Source organism: Musa acuminata, chromosome BXJ3-9, assembly GCF_036884655.1.
Source record: "Musa acuminata AAA Group cultivar baxijiao chromosome BXJ3-9, Cavendish_Baxijiao_AAA, whole genome shotgun sequence".
In the NCBI taxonomy this organism is placed as follows: domain Eukaryota; kingdom Viridiplantae; phylum Streptophyta; class Magnoliopsida; order Zingiberales; family Musaceae; genus Musa; species Musa acuminata.
In genome coordinates, this window is record NC_088357.1 from 10,390,599 (window position 1) to 10,407,584 (window position 16,986).

General features: G+C 38.7%; 2 protein-coding genes across 11 annotated transcripts in view; one reads left to right on the forward strand and one right to left on the reverse strand.

The window, feature by feature from the left end:
• The first annotated feature begins 316 nt into the window (after window positions 1-316).
• Window positions 317-1,795, forward strand: LOC103998157 (glutamine synthetase cytosolic isozyme 1). 2 transcript variants are annotated; one of them, XM_065168349.1, is made up of 7 exons: window positions 317-438; window positions 532-607; window positions 708-759; window positions 847-884; window positions 950-1,088; window positions 1,165-1,225; window positions 1,313-1,795. In XM_065168349.1, exons 1-7 carry the CDS (start codon window positions 375-377, stop codon window positions 1,402-1,404), a joined length of 522 nt encoding a protein of 173 aa, XP_065024421.1. In that variant the 5' UTR covers window positions 317-374; the 3' UTR covers window positions 1,405-1,795. The 2 variants fall into 2 exon arrangements, with proteins under 2 accessions (XP_065024421.1, XP_065024422.1); XM_065168350.1 differs by lacking the exon at window positions 1,165-1,225.
• Window positions 1,796-2,831: 1,036 nt separating this feature from the next.
• The window catches only part of LOC135583718 (alpha-glucan water dikinase 2-like), a 30,008-nt gene continuing 15,853 nt past the window's right edge, over window positions 2,832-16,986 (reverse strand). For 7 of the 9 annotated variants that reach the window (XM_065168342.1, XM_065168347.1, XM_065168343.1 and 4 more), the window contains 7 exons: window positions 16,018-16,143; window positions 9,364-9,474; window positions 7,984-8,082; window positions 5,121-5,294; window positions 4,952-5,044; window positions 3,426-3,541; window positions 2,832-3,291 (listed from right to left, as the gene is read on the reverse strand). In XM_065168342.1, the coding sequence (XP_065024414.1) occupies window positions 3,087-3,291; window positions 3,426-3,541; window positions 4,952-5,044; window positions 5,121-5,294; window positions 7,984-8,082; window positions 9,364-9,474; window positions 16,018-16,143 (924 nt within the window). In that variant the 3' untranslated portion in view covers window positions 2,832-3,086. The remainder of the gene's footprint in view (window positions 3,292-3,425; window positions 3,542-4,951; window positions 5,045-5,120; window positions 5,295-7,983; window positions 8,083-9,363; window positions 9,475-16,017; window positions 16,144-16,986) is intronic. The other 2 variants (XR_010501368.1, XM_065168344.1) reach the window with 2 other exon arrangements.

Here is a 16,986-nt window from a genome sequence, read left to right on the forward strand (position 1 = left end):
TCTCTCTCTCTAAATAAAGTCTGACCTTGCTTCACATTCTAAACGAACAATAGGTATGGAATTGAACAGGGGAGTACACCCTCCTGCAAAAGGTAGTTTAATTATCTTCAGGCATGAAAAGTCCTCTTTCTTGCTGAAGTCTTTGGGGTCTTTTTAAGTTCTTGATAGGCTTAGCAGAGGATGCTTCTCTCATGCTTTTGTTTCTCTGATCAAATGTAAATTTAGTTGATTTATTTAGGAAAAGAATTTTCGTTATATTCTTTTGAGGTATCAGTCAGTCCTGTTCCTCAACAAACAGTAATGTTCATTTCATGTCAGGGACCCTACTTCTGTGCTGCCGGGGAAGACAAAAGCTTTTGGCCGAGACATAGTTGATGCTCATTACAAGGCTCGTATTTTTGCTGGTATCAACATCGGTGGCATTATTGGGGAAGTCAGGTAATCCTCATGTCTCTCTCTGCAGTGAAAGCTGCCATCTTTGTCTGTCTCGATGACGTTTCTAAGCAGTTGCTACGTATCTTCGGCATGCAGTGGGAGTTCCAAGTTGGCCCCTGCTGTTGGTATCTCTGCTGGTGATGAACTGTGGGTTGCTCGTTACATTCTTGAGGTAATCACTGCAAACTTGACAGTTAACATCGTGTTTCGATCATTCTGAGAACAGAACACTTCCAAGCTCATGATTACTTGCGATGTTCTTTCATCCACAGGATCACCGAAACTGCAGGTGTAGTTCTTTCTTTTGATCCGAAGCCAATCCAGGTCAGGTTTGCATTCGCATTTTTTTTCCCATCAGCAATCCCCTGAAATGGTATCTGAAACCATTTCTTTGTTGTGACTGACTGCCAGGGAGATTGGAATGGTGCTGGTGCTCACACGAACTACTGGTAATCCATGTCGCCGCACCTTCACACTGCCATCAGGCTCTCATTCTTGTTCTTGTGGCTTGCAGCACCAAGTCCATGAGATGCGATGGAGGATACGAAATCATCAAGGAGGCCGACAAGAAGCTCTTGGCAAGAGGCACAAGGAGCAACGAGCGTCGTCTCACCGGGCGACACGAGATTGCTGATATCAATACCTTCGTATGGGTACGCTGCTTCCTTGTACGATCGAACTTATGCTCTTCGTTGTTCTCAGTGATCATGATTTTGCTTGGCTCGACAGGGAGTCGCCAATCGCGGAGCCTCCATTCGAGTAGGCCGCGAGACGGAGAAGAATGGAAAACGTTGATCTCCTTGCAACTGTTCGATGATTTGCTTAACTGAAATGTTAGTCCTCAGTCATAATGGATGTGTTATGTGGATCTCTTCAGGTTATTTCGAAGACCGGAGGCCAACATCAAACAAGGATCCCTATGTCGTCACTTCCATGATTGCTGAGACGACCATCCTCTGGAATCCATGAGCAAATCGTGGGATGGTGCGCCTGCCGCTTCATGGGATTCCCATGCTGCAGAGGGAACAGCTCTCATTTCTTCTCCTGTCATCATCCAGTGTTTGCCCCGCATTGTCTCAGTGTATTTCCAGTAATGACAGTAATAGAACAGACTAGGATTATGATGGTGTCTTGTGCTGTGAGGGTTGATGTGCCTCGTACACGATTGCAGTGCTAAACCTTGCATTTTGTATGCAATCCAGGATCATGTTCGAATGTGTAAAAGTTGATGCACAGTTCGGGATGCTTTTATCCAATAATTCTCGAAATTATTGGATTTTATATAGAGAGGAAAGATCTAATACACTGTACAGATCACCTAAGCTTTCTTTGTGATATGTGAATCATTGTCTTTCTGGTCTATGATTTCTTTTCTTTCTTTTTGTCTTCGGTGTATGTATGATGACAGCATCTACTTCATTGGCTTTAGTAATCTGCTTGTTATCTGGTGCATTTTAGTCTTCAACTCTCTTCATGAAAGCTTAAATTCAACCAAGATTAGACCATCAGCTTCAGATGATAAGTGTTCTTATGAACTTGATGCATCAAATGATGAAGGTATAACACTTGGATAATGGAGCTCATTAAAAGAATTCATTTACCTTTTTCTTGGCCATCTGGTTGTTCTTTTGTCATGCATAGTAATGATTTCTCATCTTTAAAGTATTGGCTCAGACCTCTTTTTGGTGCAGATTTCAATCAATTCATACCTGATGCATGATATAGAAAGATGTCCAACTTCTTCCAGAATGATTCTCCATGATTATTGCAAGTGCGCAAGAAAGGCTACGATCCATGAAGATTTATGCTCATAACTTTTGACTTATTTTAGTGGGTGTTTGAGGGATGAACAAAAGATATCACAACAAAGTCAAAAAGCTAAATAAGCTTGAAAGATGATGCAGGTTTCTACATGGATCAACCATACATAAGTTCAGATGAATGGCAAGAAATGACAATAACCAACTAATTAAATCTTCAGAAAACATATGGCACGCACCCCTAAGCACATAAAGTTTTATAGAAATCATCTGTAGTAGTAGTGGTACACATGTAGACGGGCTTACATAGTGTTTGAGCTAAGAAATTCTCTCTAATCTAGATTAGAAATCAGTTATATAAGACTGGTAATTGCAGCATGCTTGCAGTCCTGTTAAGGGAATCAGAAAAACAACATTTCACTTGACTTCATACTGAACATGAGCAGTCCAACCCAAATAAATATTTATTCACAATACACTGTTCCAGGGCAGTGGTGGGGCTGCCAAATAAAATGTTTTTTTGATGGTACTAGAACCAAAGACATTTGAAAATTTTTTATCTTCATGCAAGTATAATCCATGACAGTTCTGAAACTAACTGGAAAGTTCTCAAGAGAATGGGACTTACCAAGTCCGTTGTCAAATCTATTTTCATGTCACCTTTCATATATAGTTTGCTGAATATTAATCAAGGAAAAAATAACTTACAATCTTGTTATTTAAGCTGAGGATGCAAGAGCAAAATTGTTTATTATACCTAGACAATGAAGATGCATAATTTAGTATACCAAGTTATATGGCAATGGTACGAGAAAATATACAGAACAAATACCTAGGTGGCCCAAAGTTCACTACCAGTCTTCGCTTTCATGCATATTTATGTCATATATTCTAGATTTGAGGCCTTGTTTGAACAATGTAAATCTCTCCGTCCTTCACTACACCTTCTATGTCTTGTGCAGAACCATATACACCTTCGATAATCTTTCCAGCCTCTGCAACCTTCTTGAAAATCGACTGTTGGAAGCTTTTATCAGAAATAAGACAGTCAGATGAGTAGTCCAGTAGGACCTTTTCCGCCTCATCCATGGTTACACTGTAATTTAAGTAAATAAAGAACTTGAATGTCAGAATGTTACTGATTTATCCTTATTATTTTGCCACAGTTCATTAAAAAAGTTGAAGGAAAATATTAAGAGTAACAATGGCCTGTAAGTAAAAATATAAAACCTGTCATAGAGTCCCGCACCAGCATAACCGTGCAAGTCTTCACCATTAGAGTCTGATCTGAATATGAGAGACTTTTTTACAAACAAACCTATCTGTTTGCTTGGATAACCAATGATCTGAAAAATAAAAGAATGTAATAAAAAAGTCTGATGGCATAAGCCTAAAATAAGATAGCAGTTGGTAATGTGGAGGGACTTAATGCATAATTTGTTCTGATTAGTTTTATCAACAAGCAAGAAGCATATTGTTCAGTTGTTTTACATTGATCAGATATTTATCATCTAATAAATGCAATACTTTACGAGGTCAATAACGTTTGGAAACATGTGTAATTTATGCTTGAACATGTTCATAGATTAATTACTGAATACTTTCCCTAACATTTTGCACCTTAAGAGGACTCAAAAAGTTTGGCCAAAAACCAAATAATAAGCAAGAAGCCTTTCAACAGTTTAAGAAGCGGAGGCAAAGATTTGAAAGTTTGATGATTTTGCAATTTCAAGATTCCATGATGTCATGATTTTCTCATCTAAAGGACTCTGAACTGAAACAATTATCATTGAATTTCTTATAATGTATGCTGTATTACATTATAAGAAAGTTATAAGTACGAAAAGCTCCTGTAATTTTTGGCACTTGAAGGGAACTTCCAAGTATCCGATTTGTCAATCTACAAATTTATCAAGGATTACAGCAACACACTTGATTTGGTCCTGAAATGGAGATGCAATGTCGTGGGTTGGAAAACTACTCCTCAATTGGTGATCCTGCAGTTTCAGTATCTCACAATACTCTTATTTGTGAATTATACTGGTTAGGCAGCACAGTTACTATTTACTTTTACAGATGTCATACAAGATATTCCTTAGCTTAAAAAGCGCAAAAGACACTTCATAAATATAATGATCTTTTGCTTAAGATATAACCACTACAAATTGTTAATACTATTCAATCAAACGATAGTTAGGGAATAAGAAAATAGGACACTAGAGCCAATATATAGTTGAGGAGTCCAGGTGCATCATATTTTGTTTAAACTCCCACCCATATGAAATGTTATGAGGAATACTAAACTAATACAAAATACCCAAAACAATCTAGAACTTCCTTCGGTATTTTTTTTTCAATTGTATTTTATTAAATAACAAAAGAAAAGAAGACAAAAGAGAACAACACATGTCTATGGACTGATTTGAAGCCAAATATGTGACTCAGATCATTTTAACTCAACTTGGTTGATTTATTTTTTCTATCATATGTATGTATAAATTTTTGAAATCCAACTTCAACAACATCAGACAAAACTTTTCAAGAAATCAAGCATTCAACTGTTTATTATGAAAAGCAATTCAAGAATTTTGTCATAAATATATCAGATATAAAGAACCTCAAATATAATGCACGAACTGCAGTATCTGCTATTTTACAGAATGCAATTTCCTTTTTCATTCATGCATCCATTAATATCATAAGTTTGAACATGTAGGAGTACTTGAAAGTGAAAAAGAAAACTACATATGTCTTACGCTGGCTGAATTTAGTGCAGACTTGTTGGTGACAAAGCTCATCGATCGTCCTGGATAGGCACCCACTAGAGTCTCACCCAAGCCCTTCACTATCTGATCATCGATAAAAGAGTAGATGATTGTTTGGTCATTGAAAAAATAGTCCAAAATTTTGTTGTTATTGACTTACTTCGGCATAAATCTCATGGGGATTTCCTGAAAGTGGATTTCGAGTGTGGATAACAAAAGCATAGTCAGCACTGATTACTTCTTGAATTAACACAGCCATACAGAGATCATCATGGTCCAATTTAGCTTTTCTGCAACTAAGATATGCTCTTTCATTCCATTTTGAAGCCCAAACCTGGAAGTTTCATAATATATTTATGCAAGCACTTATTGCAATTTTATAAAGATTACTTTGGAAAACTTTTGAAATGATGTAACTGAGCTGGGCACATGGATTCCTCTTTAATTACATCTCATGGAAACTAAGAGGTTTAAAATAAATAATTCTCACCTATGTAGGTATGGCTAGAACATCTAACTGATCCAGTATAGACAAAAGGGAGAACATAAATCTTATGTTGATGAGAAATTATGCATCCTGAATGTTCTTGAAATAGTGGTAGTAATCCATTAGTTCTCCAGTGAATTTGACATCATAGCAGTAATTAGAGACAAATCCAAGAATTTTTGCAAAGAGTGGTTTTGATCAGACAGTTCCAAATTCAGTCAAAAGTCAAATACACTTAAGCAAATTTCCAATTCTCCATTTTCTGCACCATTATGTGCAGATCAAGGATAGTCGTGAAATGGCATGAGATCTGGTTGATACTTTTTAGCATGGCATGATTATATTTCATGCCAGCCAATGTACAATGTATCCATATCATGAATCAAAATTTCATTTCATTATGGATATCAGATGAATCAGTGCAGGTTATTAGGATCCAATACCACAGACGAGAGAAAGAGAAGTGGGGAAGAGGAGGCGGAGGTAGAGGTGGAAGGATAGGAGGAAAAGGAGGCAGAAGAGGAAGGGTAGGAAGAAGAGGAGGCAGCGGAGGCAAAGGTGACATGGCAAGGAGGAGGAGGAGGTGATCAATATATGAACCCTTGGAATAGATTATAAATTGCTAAAGAAATAACATGGCTGCATTTGGATCTCAAGAATAGCAACTTATTCTTATAATAAGAGGCGATTACCACTATGGTTTGTTCGCTACAATAGATACCATCCTTTATAATTTTCCCAACAACTAAGAAAAGGAAGCCATCCAACACACATATAGTTAAGGATTTCAACTTTGTTTGCAATGCCCTCCTGTGTTGGCATAATCCAGCACAAGCCTCTTGGGGAGAGTTGTCGGACAAGTGGATCTAATACCAATCTAGTGTAAGATTAGTACGTATACAAGTAAAAGAAATTCTATGATTTGATAGTTAAGGGATATAAAAAAAATTATTAAGACAATTAAAAAAACAGATAGGACAACTGCTAACTCACTCTGTCTCAAAGATTAGCTCTTTTATATAAGTTAAACAATCAGAAAAAATAACTACTAGACTTGCACTGTTTCAAGGATGAACTTCTGGAAAAGAAGGCATCACAACTTCATACTTCTCATCCATGGATGATGAAATCAGACAATCGATAATGAAAATGTGATCTCATACATATTATGTAAAAATAAATTATATTCATCAAATCACATTATGATGTTTCTAGATTACAAACTCTTTCCCCTGTTATAGATTCACAAGTAGTACAAAAGAAAAAGAAAAAAACACAAAAGGGAAAGAATACAATCAAGAAATGTTACATCCTATAAATCAAAGCATATCAGTCATTTCTTTTTTTCTTAGAAAACTTGTATTCGTTTTTGATAAGATACTTAATTGATAGATTTACTTGTCGATTTTTTAATCATGATTAAAATTTTCAATGGGAATGGAATATTCAATCATGTCTTGAATTCTCCACTAACCCATTATATATATCCTTTTTTCCTTAAAATACCCAATCAAGCCCAACGTTCATCGCTTTCCTTATTTATTTGGCTTCCATTTTCCTTTCTCTTTAGATAATCTTGGTAATAGCTTATCATGTTTCCAAGGAACCCTCTAAAATAATATGTAAATTCCAAATAAAGTAAATCATAATAGTCCTGCATCATGGAGGTTACAAGTGAAGTATAAGGCCTTTATAAATATGAACAAAAAAGAGACAGATTACACATGGCATTATTTGACAACTAAAATAGCATCAAACACACCCATATTTGACTACAAGAAATAATACACAATAAGTTAGAGATCTTTCCATTAAGTTAAGATCAAGGAAAGAAGAAAAAAATGTGTTAATGATTTTGGTGTCAACTCTTCCCTTTGGGTCTGATAATTGGAATTAAAGGTGGAGAAATCCACAACCACTCTAATTGTTTGTTCTTGAGGTTGAACTTTATGATGATATGCCATGAAGCATTCCTCCTCTTGACCTTAATAACTAAAAGTTTATTCATGAACTTGAATGATCTTGCTATAGATGAACAATTTTTCAGCTCAAAACTTTGAAATTAAATAAACTGGTTGAATGCTGCTTACTAAGAAAACTAAGCATCAGAAAGCAAAACTGACATAATTTGGAATTGATTTCAAAAAATTGACCTTGAAATTATAATTTAAAAGCAAAATTTTGATATTTTAAAGCCAGTTACAGAAGATGGAAAAAGTTACACATGTTACAAAAGCATCTTGGTCAAAAGCGATGTCAATCTTTGAAAGGTTTACACATGCTCTAAGAGCATAGATTGAGCACTTTTTATTTTTAATAACCATTAAAAGATAAAAAATAAAAGCAATTTGAACTTATAACCAACATAATGCGTTGCTTTTGTTGAGATCCCATGATATAGCCACTAAATGAAATTAGTAATTCAATCATATAGTTGCACTAACTGCAACTAAATTTCTTTTCCAAAAAAAATTATGGACATCTACCAATGGCAACCACATGCAAATCTAAAGCATTAAGGTATTGAGAAAAGGACCTTCTTTATGGCTTGCCAGGCTTGATTCCACCTCTCCTCACTCTCATCACCAGGCCAATATAAGAATGATTTTTTCATCTTGTGTTTAAGCTCATTCATCTGTGGAAACAGTATAAGATCATCTATAAAATGTGAAATATATGCTTATAAGTAGTCTTCGAAAGCAGTTTGGTGGTGTTTAACCATACCACTATTGAAAATACAACTTACATCACCAAAAGAAAAAAAAAGAATAATGAAATCTAAGGGAAGAATTGGATTTAAGCCTGTAGTTAGTCCAACAAACGGTGCTAAAGGTCATAGACCTCATTCTGATTCATCTTTTTCATATAAATATGCTTCTATGATTTGGTTTGCTTGTTGACTCAATGATTATTTGTCTGATGGATTTAGAATGTCATATAACAGTGGTGAAATTATATGTTTAGACTTTAGATACCATCTGAAATCATATTTCTTCTATGCTCCAACTTATAAGTGGCACATATTACCCTTCTGACAATGACATTCTAAAAATATTTCTAACAATTCCAACATGTTTCCGGTACATGGGATCTACACATAATTGAACTCCTATTAACAAGTCTTTTAACACAAATCTCTAACCTTTTTTATTTTCCATGTTGTCAAGAGCACTGAACTGCCTTGTAATGATTTCTTTCTTCCATGGAGGGGAAGAGTCTTAACCAAAATTCTGAATCTAAATCTGAAGGAAAAATGGCATGAACACAGACTACACATGTCAATTGCCAGAGAAAATAGGTATGCCAGAAACAGCAGTCATCTGCTGATGATGGCAATTGACTGGCAGTAGGCAGTGTTATGATAAAGGAAATTCTCTGAAATTAATATATGAATTATTCTAAGCAGATTGATAGGAAGTTATTTTTTCTTTTTGACTTTCCAAGGGAATGGTATACACAATCAAATCTAGTCATATTAGACCATTAGTACTGTTATGACTTGTTTTATAATTTTATCTTTGTTGGCATGCCATGATGTAAACTAAGATACGACATCAAACCAATATTAAGTTACATGAGACCAAGTACATTTACAATTGACTGTGACCTAGAGCCTTATGTTCAATGCACAATTGACTCGGTGACTATCAAGCTGGCGCTGTCTCAATCAGATACTCACACTTGATAAGGGTGCATGCACTACCATGGGGATATACAGAGATGCAGGAATGTAAATGGCATGGGCTTCGCATAGTGGAGCAAGGGCATTGCAATCATGTGCATAGCCACATACCACAGTACAATTCCACTTCAAAACAAATCTTATGCATAATATCAATTTACCTGTTTCACCTAGAAGATAAACATTAAAATGTAATCAATCTAATGTTACAATACATATACCCATAAGAGTTACCAGCTGAAATGGAGCTTTCATTTCCAGTATAGCGTCGCGTATCATTTGAAGTTTTGCAATGTCTCCACCATTTACAAGCCCTTTAAATAAAGAAATCTTCTTTGCCAGATCCTGAAACAAGAGAAAAAAACATCTTGATTGAGAAAAAGCAACAGAAAATGAAAAGGTAAGTTAACTGCTGCCATCTAGATTGTTTGCTAATGAATCAACCAATAATTTATTCATTTTAAAAAAGGGTTTCAGAAATAGTATTTGTTATTTTATTTGCTGCAGAAGAATAATAATGGTTTTGATCCATTCAATTTATTTGTGACAATAATCATTCTTGGTTTCATGAGATTAAACTATAAAGTAAAAGAAAATTTCTATGCACTGATTAAAGATGTTAACTCCATACAATCACCTTTATGCTCATATCTATAAGAGGTTTTCCAGAAACTGCATCAGAAAACATTATAAAATTCCGATAATGAAATGCCAGTTCCACAAAAGTATTATCAAATGTCAATACTGTCACGGACAAACTTCTAAACAGGATGTTTGATGTAATGCTTATTTATGTCCGTGTCTTTTGGTATGTTCATGCTTTGTACAGCATGTAGAGGGACGGTCGAAGGCTTAATAGTCCCATTTTAGTTAGGTTGGTGGTAGCTTTAGGCTTGTAAATAAAGGTTGTGTCATGAGGACACGTGTGAGAGATTTTCGATCTGTAATGGACCATTTTAACCCTTTATTGTGTAACTGTTTAGAACTTGTAAAGTCTGTTTGTAATTTGCATTGTCTATGAAGTGTTTCGGAGATGTTTGCTTGTGGATCCCGAGTGAGGCGTTCTCTCTAACCCGTTCTCTCTTTTGTTGGTCCTAAGGGACAATAGGAGGCTTCGGGGAGGCTGACATTTGCGGACGGACACGCAAGGGTATCGTACGACTTAGGCAAAACCAGCTAAGTCTGTGACAGATGGTATCAGAGCGGGACAAGCACTCATAGAAACACTTATCATGTAAACGTGGGGGACCTAGCGGGGCTGCGTTGAGGGCAGTCAGCACACGCGCGACCGTTTGGGGGAAAACGGGCATGGAGATGTAGGGAAAAGGAGTTGCTCGGAGGAGCGGGCATCTGAGATTGGCATTCAGAGGAATGACCAACCCTTCGCGCAAGAAGCACCATGAGAACAGATAAACTTGGAAGAATGCGTAGCGCACAAAGGTTGGGATGGCTAAGTTTGAGTTACGGCTCAACGTTGACAACTATACTTGATGGTGCTCAAGGCAAGCGAAGCGTTTAGTAAAGGATGAGACCATCCAAGGTGGAATGAGTTGCTCAGCGACCGAAAGAGTTGTGCAAAGCTCACAGAGGTGAGGGGAATTGCTAACTCAAAGAATTCGGTACTCATGCATGGGCTTGTATGCGGACGATGAAATGTTCGCGGCCATCCTAAGGCGACCGAAATTCGGCGCCATGGAGCATTGAAACTTTCTCTTCGGCATGTAAAGGAAACGTCCGTAGGAGGCTGAAGTGTGCAACGAGTTCAGCATGTTGCTAGGCCTTGAGTGGTGCAGCGGGGGCTGTATTGACGTGGAGTCGCAATCTAGCAAGGGTGTTTGCAGAAGGCAGAACAATGCACAGTTTGTTCAGCAGATCGAAGTAGTCCAAGGGGATAGTGGTCTCCGAAACGAAGAGAGATGTTGCTCCAATGGGACAGTTATCCATGAGGGATAAGTCCCGGCTCTCCAGAGAGAGAATCATGTGGGACGAACCTCACAAGTTGAGGAGGAGTATCTCAACAAACAACAACTCCACGAAGCTCAATGGACTGAGCAAGCGGCGAGGAGTCGTCGCATGATCTCGCTCGAGAGAATGCATTGGTAGATGCATTGCGAGATCAAGTGGGGGAGCGACCCAAAGCAACACAAATGAAGGCACACTTGGAGTCGATATGAAGATCGGACTCAAGGGAGGGCTGACTCGTGGAATGGTGGGTGCGAGGGCCACCATCAACTCAATGCAAAAACGAGGAGCGGAGCAACTTGGGTGTAACTTGGCGAAGTACCCAAGCCGCATGAAGGGAGCCAGCATAGAAGATGGAACATGCATAGTGATTTCCTTGGACAGAGGTCAAGGACATGAACTCTTGCAGAGGCAAGAGTAGGATGGAGGAACTAAGGCGACTCAATTTGCGGAGGCGAAGTTGGGTTCAGAAGACCTTAGCACGGGGCAAGAGGACGCGGAGGCGGGTACTCTTGAAGAATATGCCACAGTGTTACTATTCAAGTTACTATGAAGAAAGCGGTGCGCAGCGGAGATTGTTCTGGTAGGAGCAGGGGCCCAGGATCCAGACAATGGTGCACTAATTACAGCGAAGTCGGTGGACTTCGGGAGCTACTAGGCGACGGATTGTCCTAGAGCGGTGCTTCATCTAGGTGTGACCCAAGAGTGGGTGGATAAAGGTCGATTGCCAAAGGAGCGAACAAAATCGAAGGTGGAAGAGACCCTACGATGTATTGGCAGAGGCCACACATGGAGGGATCACAATTCGAGTTCATCCCACAAGGATCAGAATGCAATGGAGATGTCACCAGGAGGCGACATAGTGCAGCGGATCGTGGTGGAACAATTCGTGGCAAATGCGATACACACGACATAGTCCCGTGAGGGACTAGATTATACAGAGGTATGATCGGGAGCTACTGGAAGCTCCACTTTGGTGAACAACACGACGACAAGAAGGGCTATGGATTCGAGTGAAGGCCATGGTACCGCAGAGGTGGGTCTTCCGTGCGTGCATCGAATTTTGCATCGGATGAAAGCCTTGGTCATCAACATATGGGGGTTGTGTTCCACCAAGGAAAAAGTTCGAATGCAAGTACTAGTGAGTCCCATGGGAGGGACTTGATCATAAAGAGGTATGATCGAAGCAGCTGGAGAGTTGGAATGCTCCAGAGCCCATATTCGCTTAAGAGAGCCCGACAAGTCAGAGGACAAGGTCGAGTAAGCGAACGTTGCTACCAAGGAAGCTAAGGAGAACAGAATCGGTGCAAACCCTACAACGTGATGGCAGAGGCCATGCATGGGAGTTGCAGTCTGTTTTTCCATCGACCAAAGGGATCTGCTTGGAGAACACCGAGGTGTTGAAGTAGGGGGTCGAAAGGGGCGAGGAAGCGACGACGAGTCCAGAGGGACTTAGCTACCCAAAATCAAGCATCAGTTAGAATGGAGGTGGACTCGGAGGAGTGCCACAGAGGCATATCTATTGATTGTGAAGAAAAGGGAGGCAGAAGCGAGGCGACGGGTAGTAGTGCCATGGGCATGGCAGCGCCATGGTACCGCAGAGGCGGGACTTCCGTGAAAGTCATTAATCCCTTGCTCTCATGGAGGGAGAGCGCTTGGTCGTGAAAGGGGCCGAGGAGGTGGAGCATGCAGAGGCAAACTCCAAGTACCGAGACAAGGCTGAAGGGCAAAGGCTAAGGAACTTCGTAAGACCGGTGTCAACGAGCTTCTCATCAAGATAGCCGAAAGTGAAGGACTTCGGGTCAGGCAAGAGTGCATGACCAAGGAACGAAGCAGACAGTACGTGGTGTTGTACCTTTGCTACTCAGTGGAGTAGGCGACAGGGTTGATGGAGAAGACGATACAATCCCAGAGGTGACCAAACCTATGAGAGAATCACTCCAAGTTGGGGTGAAAACTTCCTGCATTCCAGAAGTTCGATGGCATTGAGAAGGTGAATCACAATAACTAACTCAACGCAAGGAGTGCAAACACTTCAAGTGCTTCAGAAGTGTGAGCAAAGAGCAGGCGAAGGCTAGTAACCAGCTCGATGCATGGAGTACAACCTCGAGGAGGCGGGTGAAGTCAAGTAACCTTTGTCTTCTTAACCCTTAAGAGAATGGGTGAAACCGAGTACCCAAATTATCTTATCTATCCAGCAGAGGAGCTCTACACAAGTTCAAAGACCCTTGAAGATAATGGAAGACAATAGTTGTCAAATCCTTACCAACGGTGATAAGTGCTACTGAGAGTAGATTGTCCGCTTCATTTCCCAATAAAATGCCAATCGAAAGCGGAAGTGATGCGAACCTACTTGGATGTGACAACTAAGTGAAAGAAGAGTCAATGAGCAAATTTTGTGGAGGAAGGACCCAAAACTTCAGAAGTTTGCGAGACGATGCTCGTTAAAGCTCCAATAAGCATCCACCCAGTTCAAGCAGCATGAGCCATTTGAAAGACTGGCGTAGTAAGGATGGTCTTTTCCTTTATCTAGAGGATCCGCAAGAACCAACAGGGATCAACACAACTCAGCCAACCCCTAACACTAGAGTCAGAGTCATTGGCGAGTTGAAGCAATATAGCAGATCAAAGGTTTGACTACTCAAAAACAGCAACGGAGAGCAACTGGGAGCCAGGAGATGCATTGCAGCTGGAGTAGAAGATTGAAGACTTAGCAAAGGCAAGGAGTTGCAGTGTCGGCAAAGGCTTCGAAGAGGACGTCGAAGGAATAAGTAGGGGAGAATGTCATAGACAAACTTCTAAACAGGATGTTTGATATAATGCTTATTTATGTCCGTGTCTTTTGGTATGTTCATGCTTTGTACAGCATGTAGAGGGACGACCGAAGGCTTAATAATCTCATTTTAGTTATGTTGGAGGCCGCTTTAGGCTTGTAAATAAAGGTTGTGTCATGAGGACACGTGTGAGAGATTTTCGGTCTGTAATGGACTATTTTAACCCTTTGTTGTGCAACTGTTCAGAACTTGTAAAGTCTGTTTGTAATTTACATTGTCTATGAAGTGTTTTCGGAGATGTTTGCTTGTGGATCCCGAGTGAGGCGTTCTCTCTAACCCGTTTTCTCTTTTGTTGGTCCTAAGGGACAATGAGAGGCTTCGGGGAGGCTGACCTTTGCGGACGGACACGAAAGGGTGCCGCATGACTTAGGCAAAACCAGCTAAGTCTGTGACAATACGGTGAACATGATTAACCGTTTGATACTTTTCACCATTTAATTCTATTGATGGTTGAATTGACCTAAAGTCTTCTTAGTTTCAGTTTATAGAAAATTAGATATCATTGTTGCAGTAATCCTCACTGTTCAAATTTATTATGAAAACCAAGGATTCAAATGCTAACCATACCATTTGGTCATAGCTGTAAATACCATCCTGTATGCTTACCACACCAGACATACTGCCGACATTTTTATCGGTGAAGCTAGTGTACCAGGAAGTAAGCATACCCCCCAGTTTTTGGATCCAAAAATCCACCCGTCAGACCATTTTTAAACCTCTTCTATAATTCTCCAGCCCTCTGTCAATTTCAACCGTTTCTTGGCCCATTTCTTCACCTAAGATTTGTGATCACGCTCTCTAAAATTGATTTATCTCATATCCGAGACTAATCTCAAGCAATTGAAGGTTCAACCTTAATAAATCATCTCATTTTCCTCCTAGAAAAGTTAAACCTCAAATCATTAATTTAATGAATTTTTATTCTTGTGATTTCTTCTCCTTTAGGTCATTATTTAATGCATATAGAATTAAATGATAGATTTTCAAGTTTATGGACGAATGCTACATGACTTCATGAATGCTTCTGCCTAAAATATATGGATCTGACCAAGATCCACTAGTGATTGTGACAAAATCTGTTCAGATCTGGCCATATATCCATTAGTGTCCATTTGGGACTGGCCTTGATCATCATGGATCTGGCTTAGATATTCATAGATCCAGCTTAGATCTGTGCGGATCAGACCTACATGTTGATAGATCTAACTTAGATCCACACAGAATTGACATAGATCATATAGACCTGAAAGAGTTCTATATGAGGATGTGGTCTAGACTCTAGACATATATATGAATCCAACCTAATTTTCCATATATCTGGGCTTCATCTTCGTGGATTTGGCATTATCCTGATAATTGTCACTGTGACAATATGCTCGCTATGACTAGTTAGGTCAAGGTGGAGGAATAACCTGTCCAAAGCAGTATTTCACCATGGATTTTCATGTGACCAAACACGAAACAATGGGCTTTGAGGATGAAGTTTGATGCTTGGAAAACCTTACGCTTTAGTAAGAAGCATAGCGAGAGAATATGGATAGGCGGACATCTGAGCCAGTCATATACATTTATAAGGGTTGCAAGGACAACGTTGACGATTACCAGGGGACTTGTATTTGAGATTCATACATCCTTGGAGTATCAATATATGCACAAGGAGATCATGAGACATCTACCTAGAGACTCTTAGTATGAACATCACAGGCAGTGGTGTCAACTCTTCATTACAGAATTTGATCTTGAAGATATTATTTGGCAAGTTCCCACTACAACTGTATAAAAAAATAATGATGAACTAAAAGCTAGTTAAATCATTATCATATATCCCCTTTTAGATTGAGCCCATTTAGAAAATCATCTTGAAAATTGGAAAGAAGCAGTCTGAACGCAGTGTAAGATATATACCCTCTTTTTCCGAAATAAATATGTTTTGCTACCAAAGTTATCTTCTGAAAAGCAATTAATAAGTGAGCATAAGGAAATCGTGATATTGTACTAGATACTTATAAAAATATTCATACTATAACTAAGAGCTAAAGTTGCACTTGGACCCAAAAGAAATTTCTTACTGTCTGAATAGAAAGAAAATCACCTTATTAATGTCTGAAGAAATGGAAGTTTCAAAAACTCCAAAAGGAAGTGCAACAGATCTTGGCAGCTTTATCCATGACGGAAGTTTCCCTCTGATGTATTCGATGTTGTTAGCTTTAGCTCCAACCTACACAAGGATGCTCATAATGAAACGATTTAGAATATGAGTATGAAATACAGGAAACTTACGTTAGATTCAGATTAAATGCTATTGATCGAACAACACCTCAAAGTTTTGTTCATGTATTTAACCATGAACTTGGGAAGAAAGCAAAATTGACGCAGTTCTTGGGTTCTTCATGAAAACAGTGACCTCTTGTTTAGCACAATGCTTAACAATATTTAGGCAAACACAAAGTTTTACTTCCATTGATAGGATTTGTTATGCTTGTAAATTATATATTCAAAGTTAGGTTCAGATTGCAATATTTACAACAATTTGTGGGGTTATTCATTTGTTGTATTACTTAAGTTTGGGAAAGAATGAACATATGCCACAAAGTGATACAAATATGACGGAGGAAATTCTTGTCAAGAGTTGATAATGTACACCATACAATTTCTTTAAATAACAGCTAAGAAGCATTAGATGATTTGCATGTCTCCTTGTAGGAAAGGAGATGACTTGTCTTTTGAATATCTATCCCGAAGTCTGCGACACATGCTAAAATCCATGTTTCATGTGATTCAGGATAAGCGAAGCACAAATCTCATAAAATACCTTCCTTCGTATTCTCAGAAGTGGGTAATGGCATGTTGATGTAGAACAAAGCAATGATTTAAAAAGCGCTAGGCGCTAAGGTCTCAAAACGCCGGAGGCGCTAGGTGCTCCTAAGCAAAGCGAGACGCTTTAAAATATTAAAATATAAAAATATATAATATAATTAAAAATATAATAATTTAAATAAAAAAATATTATTAAATTAAAAATATATTGTTAACAATATATTACTTAAGTTAGCGGGGGAGA

Excerpts from the sequence above, each read along its gene's own strand:
- LOC103998157 (XM_065168349.1), top strand. The coding sequence starts at position 375 with ATGCTCATTACAAGGCTCGTATTTTTGCTGGTATCAACATCGGTGGCA. Across the intron at positions 439-531 it reads GGCATTATTGGGGAAGTCAG|TGGGAGTTCCAAGTTGGCCC; the intron begins GTAATCCTCATG and ends TTCGGCATGCAG. Across the intron at positions 760-846 it reads TTGATCCGAAGCCAATCCAG|GGAGATTGGAATGGTGCTGG; the intron begins GTCAGGTTTGCA and ends ACTGACTGCCAG.